Source organism: Geotrypetes seraphini, chromosome 18 (assembly GCF_902459505.1).
Source record: "Geotrypetes seraphini chromosome 18, aGeoSer1.1, whole genome shotgun sequence".
Classification (NCBI taxonomy): Eukaryota; Metazoa; Chordata; class Amphibia; order Gymnophiona; family Dermophiidae; genus Geotrypetes; species Geotrypetes seraphini.
The window spans coordinates 7,902,381-7,923,684 of NC_047101.1; the positions used below are offsets into that span (position 1 = coordinate 7,902,381).

Sequence of the window (21,304 nt, forward strand, 5' to 3'; positions counted from 1 at the left end):
CCTTTCCTGTGCAGAAGCAGCATTTCCTGGCCTTCCCTGTGCAGCAGCAGCATTTCCCCCCTCCCCCACACACACACACTTCCCTGTGCAGCAACAGCATTTCCCACCCTTCCCTGTGCAGAAACAGCATTTCCCCCCCCACACACACACACTTCCCTGTGCAGCAGCAGCATTTCTTGGCCTTTCCTGTGCAGCAGCAGCATTTTCCGCAGCCTCTTTCCCAGCCGCCGCGTTTAAATTCACAGAAAAGCGCTGCGCTGAGCTACCACTGTCTTCGGCGTCTTCTATCCACTGCGGCCAACCCTAACCGAAACAGGAAGTAGTCAGAGAGGGCGGGCCGCAGTGGACAGAAGACGGCGAGGCCAGCAGTAGCGCGGTGTAGCGCTTGTCTATGAATTTAAACGCGGCGCCTGGGAAGGGGGCTGCGGGAAGGTTTTGGCGGTGAGTGAGGGCGGGAGGGGGGATTCGCCGGCTGTGCTGTGGCGCATGCGCCTCAAGCCGCTGCCACGGACGGACACAGCACATGTCAGGTCCCCACATCCTCCTAAGTGCGCATGCGCGCTTAGAGGATTATTATTATAGATTATATTTCTACTCAAGTGCATTATATTTCTACTCAGATATAGGGGTTTTTTGTTTTTAATTTTTTCATTTGTCCCCCCCCCCCCAAGTTTATAATTTTCAAGCAATTTAATTTTTGCAGTTGAGTTTCATGGAGAATGCAAAGTGTAGAGTGCTACCAGTGTAGAAATTATATACATGCCTAAGGGAATCAGTTTAGGTTTAGCTCCTGTCTTTTTTTCTTTTTTCTAGTTGTAGTTCAAGGTAAGTTACTTTCAGATACAGTAGGCATTTTTTCCTGTTCCCAAAGGGCTTATAAGCTTTTGCTTGATATAACGGAAGGTTAAGTGACTTGTCCAAGATCACAGGGAGCAGCAGTGGGATTTGAATGGGCTTCTTGGTTCTGAGCCCGCTGTTGTAACCATTAGGCCATTTCTAGAGAAGCTGCTAAAAGGTACTTGGTAAAACATTTCTTCTAGGTTTTGGAGTCTATTTTGGCATCTGCATTTGAAATGACCTATGTAGAGAGAGGTTTTTTGAATGGAGAGTTGTGTTTAACGAACATCTTGGGAGCAAAATTTACAAGAGCGTTTTTTTGTGTTTTTTTTTCTCTCCAGGTTCACGTTTTAGGAAGGACACACATACAGGAAAGAAGCATGTTTGACATGCAGCAGTTAATTCAGCAGACAACTGACAAGGCAGTGATAACTGGTATGAATTTCAGTTCACATTAAAGAACATTTTGGGGGAGAGGGATTTAGTATGTAATTTGAACTTCTGCTTCCAGGTCGCTCAAAGCTCACAGGGTGTAGGCTAGAGAGGAATTGGAAAATCTTTCATCACAGTAAAGGATGGTGGTTGCTTGACATGGCCACTTAGTGGAGGTGGTGCAGACAAATACAGTAATAAAATTCAAGAAAATGTGGTTACTGGCACAAAAGACGAGAATTGAAGGAGAGTATTGCAAAAGGCAGGAAAATGGGCAGACTAACTGGGCTTGACAGGCCTTGTCTAAACCATTTTTTTTCCGTGCGTTTTTCAGAAATAACATTTTGGAGTCAGCAAGTTTTGTAAACAAACTAGAAATAAAACTGCATGAGTTGAAGACATTTTTTTTTCTCAAGTTGTAAGTAGTTTATTTGTTAAAACCATATTTCACTCTGAAATGTGAGAACGCCATAGCTGGGCCTGGGTACAGTGAAATAGTTTTATGCATTTTTGGAAAAACAGAAACAAAAAATTAAAACCTCAAAAACCCATGTGACTGATGGAAAGGCACTTCATTTTAAGCTCTGTTTTCCCTGGATGATCAGATAATTGCTGACATGTTAGAAAATGCATTTTCAGGGCCCCTTTTACAAAGCCACAGTAGCAAGTCCCGGTGCGGCAAATGTGACGCAGCCCATAAATATTGAATGGGCTGCATCACATTTGTCACATGGGAATTGCTAGCAAGGCTTTGTAGAAGGGGCCTATAGTAGAGAATGACACGGGGACAAATGTTTCCCCGTCCCCATGGGAACTCATTTTCCCGTCCCGGTGAGTTCTTTTCCTTTCCCTGCCCCATTCTTGCCATCTCCGTTCTCATCCGCACCATTCTCAAACACTTTAAAATTATAAGTGTTTGAGGCTTGTGCAGTTAAAGCAGAGCTTATAGGAACAGGGCAGGAACAGCGACAAAACTTACGGGGTTGGGAAAATTGAGTTCCTGTGGGGACATTCTCTAGCCCATAGTCAGTACTGGGTAAGCTCTGTATAATTAGTCTCCTCTTAATTAAGGAGGTTATGGTTTATTAAACTTGATATACTGCTCTGAGGCTATTTTTATGCCATGGTTCTATTTTTGTCATAAACCTTTAGTACATATGTAAAAGCATTTGACTAGTAGCACTTTAAGGCACTTTTTAAGCACTTTGAAACTATTGCACTTTAAAAACTGCACTTTAAATATTGAAATCCGATTAGGATAAAAAAGTGGGCCAGTGAGAAGACAACACATCAAGCTTATCGCTATGATAAACATTTGAGCGATGAGTGGTGTTTCTGAAGTCCGAAGCTTCAGTAAAGCTATAAAATTTATAGCTATTAAAGAGTGATTGAATCATATATCACAATGGATATTTTTCACTTGGAATAAGAGGTATTTATGGTTCTATTTTTGTGTAGTTCTTCCTTTGCTTTTATTTGTTCTTCCTACATTTGCCATGAAAAATACAAGCAAATGTATGAGCTGATTTGGGAACAAATGTAAGTTTCCTTTACAGTCTCAGAATATGCCCTAAAGCTACCCAGCTGCGTTAAAGATAAAAATAAGGGAACAACATGGGAGGAAATTATTATTTTTTTTTTTAATGGGACAATTTCAGTTTTGTTCTCATTTATTATTGTCTCATTTATGCTTAATGGTAGCACAGTTGAAATCTAATAAGGATTACAAATCTCTGTATGGGGGTTCAGTTAAGTCATCGCTAGTCAAATTACTTTGTCTGAAGATGAGATGAATCGCTATCACACCAAGGGGCAACATCATCAGATGGCACTGACATGGAACATGCAGTTTAAATGAAAGGGAGTATATCGGAGAGTTGGCCAGTGTTGTGTGGGATTCCTCAGGGGTCGCCATTATCCCCCCCTCTGGAATTTGTAACATTTATATATTGGGATTTATTAACCGCCTATATGAAGAGATTCATCCAAGGTGGTGTACAGCAGGTATAATTCCAAATAAAGCTTACATTTTTGTTAGCAGCATAACAGTAGTAAAAACACCAAATATAGACATAAATAAACCAGTAAATTGAAACTTTTAATAGGACTTGAAACGTAACGTAGTTTATTTGGGCTGCTGTGCAAATTTAATAAGGAAGTTACAAACTATTCAAAATACTGCCATTCACTTGATTTGTTCTCTTGGTAAATTTGATAGGGTTACACAAAGTTACGTCATACTTTACTGGTTGCCAGTGGAAGTAAGAATTTATTATAAAGTATTTTGCCTTGCTTTTGAAATGATATAGGATCTTGCGCTAGTATATAATATGTATTTCTTAAACTACATATTCTTGGTAACTGAACGAAAGCTATTATAATTTGTTATTTTAGTAATATGCATTGGTAATGTTGGGAGTCCAGTATGTGAAATACCGTATTTTTCACTCCTTAAGACGCACCCTAAATTTAGAGTAGGAACAAAGGAAAAAAACATTCTGAACCAAATTGTGCACTCAGCCTCCCTCACTCTCTGTCAGGCTCTGCACCCTTTCCCCCCTTCCCTGCCAGACTCTCTACCATGTAATGTAACCTTCCCCCCCACCTCACCTTTGGTGGTCTAGTGGTGTCTAGGCTGGGACAGGAGGGATCCGTTCCAGCCGACTAACAATTTTTTCCTCCCCCCCCCCCAACCCGGTACCTTTTAAAACACCCCTCCCCACGCCCACCCTTCCTTTTAAAACACCCCCCGCGGTACCTTTTTTTTTTTTGAAATGCAAAATATCAGAGATGTTTATTTCCAAAAGCTAACATTTAAATTAATAAATGCAAAAAAAACCAACTTTTTTCTACCTTTGTAGTTTGAATACTTTTTTTTTTTTTGGTAATTTACTTTGACTCCATATGTCTCTTTTCTGTTTCTTCTGTCTGTGCAGGGTCTCCTGTCCCTCTGACATTTCTTCTATTCCCAGGCCACCATCCTTGTTCCTTCTGCACCCCTATTTGCCTTACCCAGCATCTTCCTTCTCTGTCTCTATCCTACCTCCATGTTCAGCATTTGCCCTCTCTGTGTCCCCATCTGCCCCTTTTCCAGCATTGTCCCTCAGTGTCCTAATCTCCTCCATTTTCCAACATTGCCTCTATTTTCCACTGTTCCTATCCTCTCCCTATCTACTATTGACAGTCTGTATCCCTGACGTCCCTCCTTGCCCAGCATCTCTCTTCTATGTTCTTATTTTTCCCCCCACGTTCAGCTTCTACCCTGGTCTTCCCTTCTTCTAAAGATCCCCTCCCCCACCCTATCTCACCTCAAGGCCACATATCTTACCGGCCTGCCCCCCCCCCCCCCTCCGATGCTGGCATCTTTTCCCCTCTTTATCTCCTCCAATGCAGTCCCTTTTTTTCCTCTCCACCTTCTCTTCCCCGTATTCCTCCTTACTACTCCAGCAGCAGCGATTGTGCAGTACCTTTTTAAATGCCTCTTAAGCCTGGTGGTCCAGCGGTATATGGGCTGGTAGGAGCGTGCTTTCTGCACTGCTGCCTGGGCCTGCGCCTCTTACTGAATGACTGGCGTCAGTTCTTGCAAGTCCCATTGTACTAGGACTAGTGGATTACTGCAATATCCTCTACCTACCATGTCCAACAAACTTAATTAAACAACTACAGTCCGTTCAGAACACAGCTCTCAGACTAATCTATTCACTTGGAAAATTTGACCACATCACCAATGCCTACCTAGACTCACACTGGCTACCTATACGAGCAAGAATCCAATTCAAATTATACTGTCTATTATACAAAGTAATAAACGGAACTGCACCTACCTACCTAAACAATTGCCTAAATCGAAACCTTTCACCCAGATTTAGGAGAACCCAGACCCCATTCTCCTACCCACCACTCAAAGGTACTCAACGCAAAAAACTGTATGACAGCCTCCTAGTGACGAAAGCAGCGAAACTTGACCCCTCCATATCCAACCTATTGACCGCAACAACAGACTTTAAATCATTCCGAAAAGAAATAAAAGCACTACTATTCAAAAAACATATTCAGTTAACCTAACCTAACTTGAAACCCATCACGTTGGAATCTTCTCCTCTATGTCACAAAATATAACCTGAAACCTCACTATGAATCTTGAAACCAGCTACCTTCCAATGTAATGTAATTTCATGGAAATGTCCAGCTATCTTCCAATGTAATGTAATTTCATGGAAATGTCCAGCTATCTTCCAATGTAATGTAATTTCATGGAAATGTCCAGCTATCTTCCAATGTAATCCGCTTAGAACCGCAAGGTACAGGCGGAATAGAAGTTACTAATGTAATGTAATATTTTGTTTTGACGTCATCCAAATTGTATTCACAGCCCACATGTAGTTGGTGAGAGAGTTGTTGACTCGGATGTCTATCCTGTTGCATAAAATACACTTTAGTTGACTAGAACTCTAGTCGTCCCCCAACATGCAGATAGACACTTTTTCTTTCTTTCTTTCTTTCTCTCTCTTTTAGGCATGAGCATTGACTTCAGTCACTATTTTCATTAGAGGGATAAATGATTTCATTCTTTATTGTGCCAATAATTTAACCACAAAACCCACAAAATCTGCTCACTTTAATCTGGAATCACAAATGTATTCTTTCTTGCTATAAGCCGCAACGATTCCCTGTCGAAAATTGTGGGATATAAGAAGCTGTATTATTATTTCCAACTTGTTTTTAGATAGGCATGTATTGTACAAATACACTGTATACTCCTAAGTAATTTTCCTAAAGCAGAAAAAATTATACTTATAACACAAAATTTCCTATAATTATCAAGGTTAAAGAAAATATTTACAGCTGTAATGAAACTGCTTTTCTTGTGAGCAGTGTTCAGCTGCTTTTCCTACATTTATTTCATTTATTTGTTTTCTTATCCCTTTGTCTCTAAAGAGCTCAGAACGGGTTACAGGTTAGACATACATAGTTAACAGGTTAGAAACATAGAAACATAGAAATAGACGGCAGATAAGGGCCACAGCCCATCTAGTCTGCCCACCCTAATGACCCTCCCCTACCTTTCTCTGTGAATAGATCCCACGTGTCTATCCCATTTGGCCTTAAAATCAGGCACGCTGCTGGCCTCAATCACCTGTAGTGGAAGACTGTTCCAGCGATCAACCACTCTTTCAGTGAAAAAGAATTTCCTGGTGTTACCTCGTAGTTTCCCGCCCCTGATTTTCAACGGATGCCCTCTTGTTGTCGTGGGACCCTTGAAAAAGAAGATATCTTCCTCCGCCTCGATGCGGCCCGTAAGATACTTGAACGTCTCGATCATGTCTCCCCTCTCTCTGCGCTCCTCGAGCGAGTATAGCTGTAATTTGTCAAGCCGTTCTTCATATGGAAGATCCTTGAGTCCCGAGACCATCCGGGTGGCCATTCTCTGCACCGACTCCAGTCTCAGCACATCCTTGCGATAATGCGGCCTCCAAAATTGCACACAGTATTCCAGGTGGGGCCTCACCATGGATCTATACAATGGCATAATGACTTCCCTCTTACGGCTGACGAAACCCCTTCGTATGCAACCCATTATTTGTCTTGCCTTGGATGAAGCCTGCTCCACTTGATTGGCAGACTTCATGTCCTCACTGACGATCACCCCCAAGTCTCGTTCTGCTACCGTTTTTGCTAGGATCTCGCCATTAAGGGTATAAGACTTGCATGGATTTTGGCTGCCCAGGTGCATAATTTTGCATTTTTTGGCATTGAAGTTGAGTTGCCATGTCCTAGACCAGCGCTCCAGCAGGAGTAGGTCGTGCATCATGTTGTCGGGCACTGAATCTTTGTCTGTTGTGCATTTGCCCACTACATTACTTAGTTTGGCGTCATCGGCGAATAATGTTATTTTACCTCGAAGCCCTTCTGCCAAGTCCCTTATAAAGATGTTGAATAGGATTGGGCCCAAGACTGAGCCCTGTGGCACTCCACTGATCACCTCCGTCATTTCGGAGGGGGTGCCATTCACCACCACCCTTTGAAGCCTACCTCCAAGCCAGTTCCCAACCCATTGCGTCAATGTGTCACCTAATCCTATAGAACTCATCTTGCCCAGCAACCTGCGGTGTGGTACGCTATCGAATGCTTTGCTAAAGTCCAGGTACACGATGTCCAGGGACTCCCCAATATCCAGCTTCTCCGTCACCCAATCAAAGAAGCTGATCAGGTTGGATTGGCATGATCTCCCCTTAGTAAATCCATGTTGTCGGGGATCCCGTAGATTCTTTTCATCCAGGATTTTATCCAATTGGTGTTTGATTAGAGTTTCCATTAGTTTGCTCACTATCGATGTTAGACTCACTGGTCTGTAGTTTTCTGTCTCCATCTTTGAGCCTTTCTTGTGGAGTGGAATGACGTTAGCCGTCCTCCAGTCCAACGGGACGCTGCCTGTACTAAGGGAGAGGTTGAAGAGCGCGGACAGTGGCTCCGCCAAGACATCACTCAGTTCCCTAAGCACCCTGGGGTGCAGGTTGTCCGGCCCCATTGCTTTGTTAACCTTGAGCTTTGACAGCTCACCATAGACACTGCTGGGCGTAAACTCAAAGTCACTAAAAGGGTCAACTGAGCCAACCCTTGTCTGTAGCTGAGGGCCAAGCCCCGGCGCTTCTCGGGTGAAGACTGAGCAGAAGTATTCATTTAATAGTTGGGCTTTTTCCGAATCCTTATCCACATAGTCTCCGTCTGGATTCCTAAGACTTACAATCCCGCCTGAGTTTTTTCTTCTGTCACTGATATACCTGAAGAAGGATTTATCTCCCTTCTGGTTACGATTTACACTGGATTTGCATAATTTCAATACAAGTTTTTATCCTAACTTGACACATACTAGGTGGATCTGTTTGAGATCTCTCAGCTGATACAAAAAGCCTTAAGTCTGTGTTTGTGTGAAATTGTTCTTGCTATTACAGCATTAAAATGGCTTTCTTTCTTTTCCTTTTTTTTTTTTTTTTTAAACATGTTTTTTTATAGTTATCATTTGCTATATGAATTGCTACTCTTAGGGCCTCTTCTATCAAACTGTGCTAGCAGTTTTTAGCACAGAGAGCCGCACTGAATGGCCCGCACTGCTCCCCGATGCGCATAAGAACGTCAGGAGCAGCGCAGGCCATTCAGCGCGACTCTCTGCGCTAAAATCTGCTAGCGCAGTTTGATAGAAGAGGCAGTTAGTCTACTAGAGGATGTACCAGAGTACAGTCATCCAAGGCTGTGGTTGCTTATTGTCCAATAGAAACATAGAATATGACGGCAGAAAAGGGCTATAGCCCATCAAGTCTGCCCACTCTAATGACCCACACCCCTGACTTTACTCCCTTAGAGATCCCACGTGAATGTCCCATTTTCTCTTAAAATCTGATGCAGCTCAGCAGGACAAGCGGAAGATTAGATAGATCTAAATCTTGGTGGCCAGATTAGCCGGATCCCTCACCTACCTGTTTTATTTAACCTTCATTTCAGAGGATATTTATTAGTCTCTCTCTAGTATTTCTAGATTAATACTTTCTATAATCACAGGCTAAACTAAGGACCAAAGTGAATAATATCAGGAAAAATCTTACTCTGAATCATCACACAATTGAGCTAGGGTCACTATCCTCAAAATGCTCACAATTCAACCTACCAAATCTTATGGAGATTGAATCCCTCATTAAGATTCAGTCTCACCCTTTATTCTTAAACGTTACTTTGCTATTTTCGGTCCTTTCATCCTTGCCTAATTAATGAAAGTCTTCAGCAAAGCACCATGCCAAAGGCCTGGAAGGAAACGGTTATCCACCCTATTATCAAGGATCAAAAAACTAGTCCCGAGGATAAATCAAACTACAGACCAGTCGCAAATATTCCCTTCCTAGCAAAGCTGACTGAGAAGGTGGTATTCAATCAAATATCGGAATTCATAGAAAAAAACCAATATTTTACATCCGAATCAAACAGGTTTTAGACAGCATCACTCTACAGAACACTCGCTGATTGGCATGTCTACCTCCATACTTTACTTTATCCCAGGACAAGCAGGCATGATATTCTCACATGTGGGTATCGTCATCTACGGAGCCCCAGCGCGGACAGCTTTTCAAGCAAACTTGATTGAAGTTTCAAGTTTGCTATGCTGCACCACGCATGTGCATGCCTTCTTGCCCACTAGAGGGCGCATCCCCACCTCGTGGTCCTCAGTTCAGTTTTTTCCGCGGAGCCAGAAGCCCTGTGGAAATTGTGCTCTCTCTTTTTTGCCTTCTGACACCGCGTTTGAGTCGTTTTTCTCGGTCGCTGTGCTTGCTTTATTTTTTTATTCGTTCGTGTGTTTGTTAATCGTCGGGAAAAAAAAAAAAAAGGATTTTTTGTTCGGCTCCGGGGACTCCCGGTAGCCGCGGCTGCGGGATCTCGTTCCATTCCCGGCCGTTTTTCGATTTCATGTCCCGTCCTTTGACGGGCTTTAAAAAGTGCACCCGGTGCGATCGGCTACTTTCTCTCACCGATCCCCACCGGTGGTGCTTACTTTGCCTGGGTCCCGAGCACCCCACCGATTCCTGTCCCAGGTGCTCGACTTTTCAGCCAAGAGCTCTCCGCCGCCGTCGTGCTAGAATGGCGGAGCTCTTTGCTGTCGACCCCGCGGAGCAGGCCTCGATGTCGGCCTCGGCCCCGGCCTTGACCTCGGCCTCGCCGAGACATCCTGCTTCCTCGAAGCCGACGGCCTCGACTTCGAAGTCGACGGGGGGTAAGTCCTCTCTTCCTTCCTCAGCTCCAACTTCGAAGAAGCCATCCTCGGGATCCTCGACGGGTGCGGGTGGGTCGTCCTCGGCCCCGCCCCGAGCGTCGAAGTCGGGTGCCCCGCGGGAATACTCGAGACCGAGGTCGCCCTCGAGGGAGCACCCGCCAGCCCCGGATCTACCAGCCATGATGGCGGTGCCGGCTTTTCAGGACTTGCTCCGTGCCCTCATTACCTCAGAGCTGTCCGGCGCCTTAGCGCACCTGCAGCCGGCTTTGGCCCCGAGTGCCCTGGCTTTGGCGGCCTCGGTCTCGGTGCCCTCGACTTCGGCCCCCGGGGTGGTTCCGGCCTCGACCCCGACCTTGCCCTCAACCTCGGTCGACCGGCCGGAACGGAGTGTGCGGCCTCAGGACAAGGTGCGGAGAGTTCGGAGGATCTCTTCCACTTCTTCCTCGTCGAGGTCCTCCCGGGGCTCCTCGCCCTCGGGTCGGCCTCGGGCGAAGCGCCGGCCGAGGAAGCCCAAGTGTTCTCGCGGGTCTCCTCAGAGGCGCGGTCGCTCCTCGCCGACTGGGGCTGAGACGCTACGTGTCTCGGAGCTCCGCCTTGATAATCCGAGGTTGTTCTGTTCCTCCGAGGGAGGGTTGTCGAGAGACTCCTCGCCGAAACGGAAGGGGCAGACCTCGGTGCCTCGTACCCCGGGGACTTCACACAGGGGTTCCTCGGGGCATAGGCGGTCCCCGACCCCGTCGAGATCGCTCGGGGCGGCCTCTTGGGGCTCGGGGTCTGGTAGGGAACCTCGTTATTCCCGTGAGGCTTCCCCTTCCTTTTTGGAGACGCGGGCCTCTCGATCCCCACCGTCCAAACCCTCCTCCTTTTCCAGATTTGTACTTGATATGGGGAGGGCCTTGGACCTGGATCTGGTGTCTGGTTCACAATACACCAAGGAGTTTTTGGAGGAGCAGGATTTACCTTCTCCCCCGAGGGAGACCCCTCGTCTGCCTCTTAATAAAGTCCTCCATCAGACCTTTCTGAGGAACTTGGACTCCCCTCTTACAGTCACAGCGGTTCCATCTAAAATGGAGTCGAAGTACCGTACCATCCCATGTAAGGGCTTCGAGAAAGCGCAACTGTCTCACCAGTCGCTGCTGGTGGAGTCGGCGTTAAAGAAGTCCCAGCCTTCTAGGGTCTCTGCTGCGGTCCCTCCCGGGCGGGAAGGGCGGACTTTGGACAAGTTTGGTCGCCGCCTCTATTCCAGTTCCATGATGGCGGCCAGGGTCCTTAATTATGCTTTCACTTTTTCATCTTATCTGAGGCAGATGGTGAAGGCATTACCCCGTTATCATGGGGTCATGCCGGATTCCCATAAGAGGGACTTTGGTAAATTTATGGCCAACTTGTCACAGCTGCGCCTATACCTTTTTCATGCGGTTTACGACGCATTTGAGTTGGCCTCCAGAGTCTCCGCCTTTGCAGTAGCGATGCGCCGTCTCGCATGGCTCCGAACGGTTGATATGGACCCGAACTTGCAGGAGCGCCTAGCCAATCTGCCATGTGTCGGATCGGAATTGTTCGATGAGTCCTTGGAGGCGGCGACCAAACGCCTGTCCGAACACGAGCGCTCCATCGCCTCCTTGGTCCGTCCTAAACCACGGGTAATGCCGCAGAAGCCATTTAGACCTCCGCCGCGGCAATACCCTCAAAAGTCTACATCAGCATTCTCGAGGCCTCCGCCCAGGCGCCCACCGCAGCAGGGCAGAGGGGCCCAGCCGAAACCTCAGACGCAAGGGGCGTCTAAGCCGGCGCCGTCTTTTTGACGTGATGAGCGGATGGGGCGGGCCCCCTCGCACTCTCTCCGGACCCCCTGCCCATCGGGGGCCAGCTGCGGGCCTTTCATTCAGCCTGGACTATGATCACGTCAGACGCTTGGGTGCTCCGTCTCGTCTCCGAGGGTTACTCGCTAAACTTCTCGGCCACGCCGCCGGAACAACCGCTGGGGGCATCTCTTTGCAACCGAACCCAGCTTCCTCTTCTACTCTCGGAAGCCAGGGCCTTGTTGAGCCTTCGGGCGGTGGAGCCGGTCCCCCCAAACCAACGGGGGCGGGGGTTCTACTCCCGTTACTTTTTGGTCCCAAAGAAGACCGGGGACTTACGCCCCATTTTGGACCTCCGGAAGCTCAACAAGTTCCTGGTCCGGGAGAAGTTCCGTATGTTGTCGCTTCTGGTTCTCTACCCTCTGTTGGAGGAGGGGGACTGGATGTGCTCCCTAGACTTGAAGGAAGCGTATACTCATGTTCCGGTGCATCCCGCCTTCCGCAAGTTCTTACGGTTCCAGGTGAGGGAGTTGCACCTTCAGTATCGTGTCCTCCCCTTCGGGCTGGCCTCGTCTCCTCGAGTCTTCACGAAGTGTATGGTGGTAGTCGCGGCTGCCCTGAGATCTCAGGGGCTGCAGGTCTTCCCCTACCTGGACGATTGGCTGATCAAGGCATCATCCCGGGAGGGGGTTATCTCAGCGACCCGACAGACTATCATCTTCCTTCAACGTCTGGGGTTCGAGGTGAATTTTCCCAAATCGCAGCTGTGCCCTGCTCAATCCCTTCAGTTTATCGGGGCCATGCTGGACACGGTTCGCCTTCGTGCGTTCCTTCCCTCTTCGAGGCTGGAGGCTCTGCTTCGACTGTGCCGTCAGATTTCGCTGCAGCGCTCCATCTCAGTGCACCGGCTGATGATGCTACTCGGCCACATGGCATCGACGGTTCATGTCACACCGTTTGCCCGATTGCATCTGAGACTCCCTCAGTGGACCTTGGCCTCCCAGTGGCGTCAGGATCGAGACCTGCTCTCCCTTCCTGTAACAGTGACTCCTTCCTTGAGACGCTCGCTCCATTGGTGGACCAACTCTTCCAATCTTTCCGGGGGTTTGCTCTTTCTCGTCCCTCCACATTGCAAGGTCCTGACCACGGACTCTTCGGAGTACGCGTGGGGGGCTCACCTCGACGGTCTGCGGACTCAAGGTCTATGGTCTGCGGAGGACTGTCTTTGTCACATCAATGTGTTGGAGCTTCGCGCCATTTTTCTGGTAGCTCGAGCGTTCTGCCATCTGCTGCGCAATCAGGTAGTCCTTGTACGGACGGACAACCAAGTGGCAATGTATTATGTAAACAAGCAAGGGGGGACGGGCTCTTGGTCCCTGTGCCGAGAAGCCTTGCGCCTTTGGGAATGGGCGGTCTCCCAGAACATCTTCCTGCGGGCGGTTTACATTCAGGGAGAGAAGAATTGTCTGGCTGACAAACTCAGTCGTCTTCTCCAGCCGCACGAGTGGTCGCTCAACTCCCGAGTTCTGCGAGAGGTCTTCGACCGCTGGGGGACTCCTCAGGTGGATCTGTTTGCCTCCCCGGAGACTCACAAACTGCCCCTCTATTGTTCTCGGATTTACTCCCAGGACCGTCTCGAGGCCGATGCCTTCCTTCTTGACTGGGGAGGGAGGTTCCTTTATGCGTTTCCTCCTTTCCTTCTGATCTTGAGGACGTTGGTTCATCTCAAGTCATCCAGAGCAACTATGATTCTCATTGCGCCTCGTTGGCCTCGTCAGCACTGGTTCTCCCTGCTCCTTCAACTCGGTGCCAGGGAGCCTCTACTTCTGCCTGTTTTTCCCTCTCTGCTGTCTCAGAGTCGGGGTTCGCTGTTGCATCCCAATCTTCAGTCATTACATCTGACGGCTTGGTTCCTTTCCCCCTGACTTCGGTTTCTGTTTCTCAGTCGGTCAGGGAGGTGTTGGAAGCCTCGCGCAAGGTCTCGACTCGGCTTTGTTATTCCCAGAAGTGGACCAGATTTTCATCCTGGTGTTCCTCGCACCATCTGGATCCGAGTTTGGTTCCGGTGTCCTCGGTTCTGGAATATTTGTTGCATTTGTCCAAGTCTGGGCTAAAGACGACTTCCATTCGGGTGCATCTCAGTGCTATTGCTGCTTTCCATCGGCATCTCGAGGGACGTTCTCTCTCTCTTCATCCTCTGGTGGTTCGTTTCATGAGGGGTTTAGTGAATGTTAATCCTCCTCTGAAACCTCCTCCTGTGGTTTGGGATCTTAATGTGGTCTTGGCTCAGCTGATGAAACCTCCTTTTGAGCCTATTGACAAGTCTCTTCTTAAGTTTCTCACTTGGAAGGTGATCTTTTTACTTGCGCTCACGTCTGCTCGTCGGATTAGTGAGCTGCAGGCTTTGGTTGCGGACCCGCCCTTTACTGTGTTCCATCATGACAAGGTGGTTCTTCGCACCCATCCTAAATTTTTACCTAAGGTTGTGTCTGATTTCCACCTCAATCAGTCAATTGTTCTTCCGGTGTTTTTTCCGAAGCCCCACGCTCATCCTGGGGAGGCGGCGCTTCACACGCTTGACTGTAAGAGGGCGTTGGCTTTTTATCTTCAACGCACCAAGTCTCATCGGAAGGTTCCTCAATTATTTCTGTCCTTTGATCCTAATCGATTGGGACGTCCTGTTTCCAAGCGCACCTTGTCCAACTGGTTGGCTGCTTGTATTTCTTTTTGCTACGCTCAGGCTGGTCTCGAGCTGCATGGTCGGGTTACGGGACATAAGGTCCAAGCGATGGCAGCTTCTGTTGCTTTCCTCCGGTCTACTCCGATGGAGGACATCTGCAAGGCTGCCACTTGGTCTTTGGTTCATACTTTCACCTCCCACTACTGTCTGGATACGTTATCCAGGAGTGACGGCCGGTTTGGCCAGTCAGTTTTGCGAAATCTGTTTTCCTAAATTGCCATCCTCCTACCTGCCCTTTTTTGGTTGGCTTGGAGGTCACCCACATGTGAGAATATCATGCCTGCTTGTCCTGGGATAAAGCACAGTTACTTACCGTAACAGGTGTTATCCAGGGACAGCAGGCATATATTCTCACAACCCGCCCTCCTCCCCGGGGATGGCTTCTTTGCTGGATATGGAACTGAGGACCACGAGGTGGGGATGCGCCCTCTAGTGGGCAAGAAGGCATGCACATGCGTGGTGCAGCATAGCAAACTTGAAACTTCAATCAAGTTTGCTTGAAAAGCTGTCCGCGCTGGGGCTCCGTAGATGACGTCACCCACATGTGAGAATATATGCCTGCTGTCCCTGGATATCACCTGTTACGGTAAGTAACTGTGCTTTCTGGATCACCATCAATCTGTTCTTCTGATTTCTATTGATCTTTCATCTGCTTTTGATACGATTGATCACAATCTTCTGATAGACAGACGTCAATCTATTGGCATCACAGATCAGGTTCTTTCTTGGTTTATATCATACTTTGCAGACCGCTCTTCTACTGTGTCTTTTAACAATTCAATTTCCAAAAGTTTTTCAACAACACATGGTATCCCCAAGGGTCCATTCTTTCACCACTTTTGTTTAATATTTTTCTTGCACCATTGATGACTCTCTGCCAATCCATTGGTTTTAACGTATTTGCTTACGCAGATGACATTCAGCTTTTACATCCTCTAGATACCAATAATCCCCTTGAAACGATAGCAATCAATAAGAAGCTTGAACAGATACACCAATGGCTTGACGCTAATAGATTAGCGCTTAATGTTAACAAATCAAATGTTATGCTGTTTCCCTGGAAAGACAGTTCTAAGCTCATTTTTCCCATCACTATCATGGGTACCACTCTACAGTCAATTATCAGCATTAAGATTCTAGAGGTTATCTTTGATTATAAACTAACCTTTCATGACCACATTAGTAGCATTGTTAAATCAACCTTTTTCAGACTTCGTCAAATTCGTTCAATTTTGCAATTTCTATGTCCAAAGTCACTTAACATTCTAATCCATTCCTTGGTAATTTCTAAAATTGATTATTGCAATGCCCTATTTAAGGGAATAGCCCAAAATGAAATCAAACGTTTACAGATTATTCAAAATGCTTCTATTAAACTTATATCGAAAGCTAGGAAGTTCGATCATGTGACACCTCTCCTTAAGAAAGCACATTGGCTCCCGGTAGCTCACCGGATAATATATAAACTAAGGGCTCCTTTTATCACGCCATGCTAGCGGTTTAACGCGCGTAATAGCGCGCGTTAAACCGCCGGCTACGCTAGCCGCTAATGCCTGCCTTGAGCAGGCAGTATTTATTTGGCCAGCGCAGGGGTTAGTGCATGATTAAAAGTCATGTGCGCTAATCCCGCTAGTGCGGCTTGATAAAAGGAGCCCTGAGTCTGCTTACACTCAAATCATTACTTTATAAAACTCCTGCTATAAACTATTGATTCCGTACACCTCAAATAGATTATTGAGATCGAATGAACAGCATTTACTGATGATTCCGTCACTTAAAATTATTAATACACGGCGGCAATTCATTTTTTTCTGTCACAGCCCCTCAAACATGGAACTCACTCCCTATTTACTTAAGGAAAGAACGCAACTTGGATAGATTTAAGAGCAAATTAAAAAGCTTTCTTTTTAAGGACGCATTCGATAATTAGTAAGCTCACTCTATTATCCCTCCCCAAACTACGTTCCAAGGGGTCACGCACAGGTGGCATCACCTCTACACTACCCTCGTAGAAACCCGACATGGGCATCCTATTTTTTCTTAAAATCTTGTGGCCAGCAGCATACAAGATTTTAAGAAAAAATGGGATGCCCATGTCGGATCTCTATGAGGGTAGTGTAGAGGTGATGCCACCTGTGCGTGACCCCTTGGAGTGTAGTTTGGGGAGGGATAATAGAGTGGGCAGACTTAATGGGCTATGGCCTCCTTCTGCCGTCATCTTTCTATGTTTCTATGCCTAATGGGGATAGAGGGGTATAGATAGAAGATTGCTGCACATGTCCTGGACCTGTTGGGCTGCCGTGTGAGTGGACTGCTGGGCACGATGGACCTCGGGTCTGACCCAGCAGAGGCATTTCTTATGTTCTTATAATGGCATTATTTCAACTATTTTATAGCTTCTCGGAAGTACATTGATCTTTCCCTTCCTTTTGTTTTTTCCTTTGAATGTCTTATTTACTATCAAATAATTTGTATTTCCTTTCCCTATCTTTTCCTTGTGTTTTAATATGTCTGAAATGTTAGTTTATAATGTTTTTCAAAACTTAGTTTTTTGTCATTTATTTTGTTGTCCTCTAAATTTTGTAATTTTATTGATATGTACATCGCTTCGAATTCTGATTAAGCGATCAATCAAATCTTTATTAAACTTGAAACTTGACCCAGAACCTTGGTTGAACAATTCATCCTTGGAAATGAAGGTTGTGTGATGTAGAAGAGAAAATCAAAGAGGTAATTGGGTTGTGAGATCTGGTGGGAGAGATGGAGAAGTTTTAAATTAATTTTTCCACATAATCTATCAATGAACTGCTGCAGGAACGCAATGACCTTGGCAGTTAACTCTCTATTCGTTAATCCTTACTCTGCCAAAAATAAGTTACAAAACAAATCAGACTGCATTGAAATCAATGTGTTCCTTTACTGGATAATTCCATGAACAGGGTCATTCTGCCAGTTTTACATTCAACTTTTGAGTAATAACGGCAAGAAAATGAAAAGAAAAGCAGGCATGAAGAGATTCGTTGTCTCGGTAGAATAGTAACAGTCAAGTGCTTGGATGGACCTAGAAACCGTTTGTTGTTTCTTTCCAAAATATAACATGTAGGAATTGATTTTTATTTTATGCAAACAATATCCTACTTTAGCATTAGACATGGCTTTCTTAGTAGAAAATGTGAGTGCCCTGGTAATACTGTCCTAAGTCAGAGTACTTACTATGTGTCTAGTAGACAAGATGAAGGACTACAAGAAGGGTCTACTAGTACAAGCAAATGGTGGCTGACCTGTGAGTCTATTCTTTGTTTTCGCTTAATGGTGTGGAAAGTAGAACTTGGCAGTCGTACCTTGGAAAATGGCTGCTCTGTCCCTGAAACCAGGGTGTGTCGAGAGAAAGATTAAGCAGCAGAGGCCTTTCATTTCCTTCTGCAAGTTCACATATACCAGTTCTGGCTTATCATCACAACTAAACACTGTCAGACAGGATTGGTGTGTTTAATTAGCTCTAGCAGTTAATTCGTGCTGTTTGGTCTGAGCTTTTGCTCGAAAGACCAAATTTGAGTGTGAATCATGCACTCAAGAACTGTAATGCTGTGCTTGGAAGGGGTAATCTATGTTGAAATTGCTCTCCTTCATGCAATGTTTTCTATTTAAAATAAACTAAATGAAATTTAATAGCTTAAACTAATTTGCTCTGTATGTGTTTTGTTATAGAGTTACATTGTTTCAGCTAAGTGTTTGGTCAGAAATGACAAAAAAATGCAAAGTGGTATGGAAAACTTGCATAGTGTTCCAAGGAAGCAAAAGTGCACCTTCACTAAAGAATATGCGTCCTGGGATCCCACTAGGAGACGCTACCACTATCCTACTCGGGTCTTCAAGCTCTTTGAAACACCATTTGCTAGTTACACGAGGATAGAGGCTTCTCTCAGTTGTAAACTACCAGCCCTACTCTAGCTTCTCAAACAGGAAACCAAACTGAAGCCATTGGTTTAGAAGGTTAAACAATTTGTCAAACATAAAGACAACCTTATACTTCTATCCAACTCATACTAGACAAAGCTTCTGGATATCCCTAATCCTTCTGAAATAAACATGTGGTTAATTCTTCCTTTCTTGAACAATATTTCTACCACCTTTAGTTTCATACTGCTCCGAGGCCTGCCACTCCAAAGTGGCGGGCCTTCCCCTTCCGGGTGCATCATGGGGAAAGGCCTTAGGCATCTCAGCCAATCAGGCTTCCCTCCTGACAATTTTAACTGGCGCGGGGGAGCTTCCTGGTGCCGGTTCATGGGGGGGGGAGGGGCTGGCACAAAATTATTATTATTTTTTATTTTTTTAATGGGGCAGATATTGTGCATGTCTAGGAGATAAGCAAATAAATAAAATAAAAATGAGTTATAGCAGTCTTTCAGTTCAGATGATCAGTTTGGGAGCAAACATAATAAAGAGGGAGCCATCGGAATATACCACCCAAACCAGCAATGTGATGATCACAATATTATCGTTCTAAATCAGGAGTTCCCAAACCTATCTTGGAGGAACTCCAGCCACTCAGGTTTTCAGGAATATGCATGAGAGAGAGCTGCATAACATTGTAAATATCTTGAAAATCTGCCTGGTTGGATTCTCCCAGGACAGGTGTGGGAATCATTGTTGAAATTGGTAAAGGAATAAGACTCAAGTTGTGTATCTTTCTTTTTGGTTCTATCACGTGAATTAATTCCTGTTCCCCCACCCCCCATACCTTGAGTGTATATACAAAGTGCAGGCACTGTTTACACTGGTATTTTTCCTCTGCTCTTTGATCACAGCTGAATCTCTGACTCATGGAACAATTAATAAGAGAGTCTATTTTGTTTTCTAAAATGGAAACGCATAAGAAAGATGGTCCTTTTATGACACTCCTAGAAATAGCTGTTTTACTTTTCTTTTTTTTTTTTCCCAGACTTACTTTTTTTAAAAAGTTATCAAACACTGCTGGAAAAAATGTTCTTTCTTATTTTTGCAGCTCTATCTGATTTCATTATAGTTTAGGAGTTTAGAAGGGAAATTTTGCATGGTTTTCCTATTGTCAGACAATATAAGAGCAGTAAAATTAACTTGAGAGTCATCGTCGTCCCTCACATTTTGTCTATCATGATGAAAAAATGTTGTGGGATTTTTTTGTCTTGATAGCAATATGAGCCGTGAAGACCGGAACGTTCTGCGCATGAAGGAAAGGGAAAGGCGAAATCAAGAAATTCAGCAGGGTGAAGAAGCCTTTTCATCAAATTCTCCTCTCTTTGCAGAACCATATAAAGTTGTGAGTTGAATATTTTTTTAAATGTTGCTGCTATTTCTGTGTGTGTATATGTATGTATATATATATATTTATTTATACACACACATATCTAAAGGTTCTCAGCTCATTTTTTTTCTTTTTAATTTTTCCTATTTTATTTTTGATGCTGAATGTTAGGTATCTAGTAACTTAAAATTAGGGGTTCCTACCACTGAAAAGCCAGGTAGAAAGAGGCGACCCCAGATATAAAAGAGTGTAGTTTTTGATTCTCTATATGACACTTCCAATCAACAGAACAGAAGAAGTTAAGAATTGTTTGTCTGGGAACAAAACAGCTCATCTAAAATTTAACAAAATGGGATGAAATTCAACATGTTGGAAAACCAATAAAAAGACACATTGAGTTCAATCTCCCCCAATAATGGGAAAAGGAGCTCCAAGTACTGTAGATTTCAAACTGCCTGCCCTCACCCCCCAAGTACAAGATTCAAGACTCTTTATTTTTGATATACCGTCTATAAAAATACATGTCTAGACGGCGTACATTATAAAAAATTATAAAAACAATTAAAGGAAGTAAATAAAAACGGTAGCTTATCAAATGTTAAAAATACTGGACAAATTTAAATTAACATACATGAGATGAAAGGATAGTAGGGGAGGGAGAGGTTTAAAACACATCAAAGTAAAATTAATAAAAGACGGTAAATGGAGAGTGGTAAAAACAATAGGAGGGGATCACTTCAGAAGAAGTGTTAGATATTTGAAAACTATATATGAATCAGGAAGTTAGAAAGTGGAGACTGATGCTAGAGAATGAAAGCATCTTTAAAGAGGAAAGTTTTAAGTTTAGTTTTAAATTTTTCAAGGGAGTTCTCTAATCGAATGTCAAGTGGAAGGCCATTCCACAAAGAGGGGGCGATAACTGAGAAGATGGATTTGCGAGTGATGTCATGAAACAGTTCCCGTATTGACGGTATAGAAAGTAAATTTTGATTATTTGATCGGAGGACCCTTGATGATGATTAGAGGATCAAAAGTTTATCTATAAACGCCGGTTGATTAGAATTTTTTTTTTGAAGTTGAGAAGTATTTTATAGGAAAGACAATGAGAAACAGGCAGCCAATGTGCTTTACAGAGAAGAGGAGTGACATGATCAAACTTTTTAGCATGATAGATTAATTTAACAGCAGTAGTTTATAATAATGGTAAACGACGGATTTCTTTCTGGATTATGCCTTGATAGAGGGCATTACAGTAATCAATAGATGAAATTACTAGGGAATGAATCAAAATATTAATAGAAGAATGGTCGAGAAAAGAGGAAATAGAACAGATGAACCTGAGCTTATGAAAACATTTCTGCATGACTGCACAATATAATCCCTCCATTTGCTCCCAAAGTGCTCTCACACTCAAAACCTAACCAGTATACTATAACACAAACATAACCTCA

At 44.8% G+C, this 21,304-nt stretch overlaps 1 protein-coding gene across 3 annotated transcripts in view; it reads left to right on the forward strand.

Annotated features, from left to right (window-relative positions):
• The window catches only part of AFF4 (AF4/FMR2 family member 4), a 99,227-nt gene that overhangs the window by 12,200 nt on the left and 65,723 nt on the right, over positions 1 to 21,304 (forward strand). For 2 of the 3 annotated variants that reach the window (XM_033926992.1, XM_033926993.1), the window contains exons 2-3: positions 1,179 to 1,272; positions 19,742 to 19,868. In XM_033926992.1, coding sequence (XP_033782883.1) covers positions 19,746 to 19,868 — 123 coding nt within the window. In that variant the 5' untranslated portion in view covers positions 1,179 to 1,272; positions 19,742 to 19,745. The remainder of the gene's footprint in view (positions 1 to 1,178; positions 1,273 to 19,741; positions 19,869 to 21,304) is intronic. The other variant, XM_033926994.1, reaches the window with a different exon arrangement.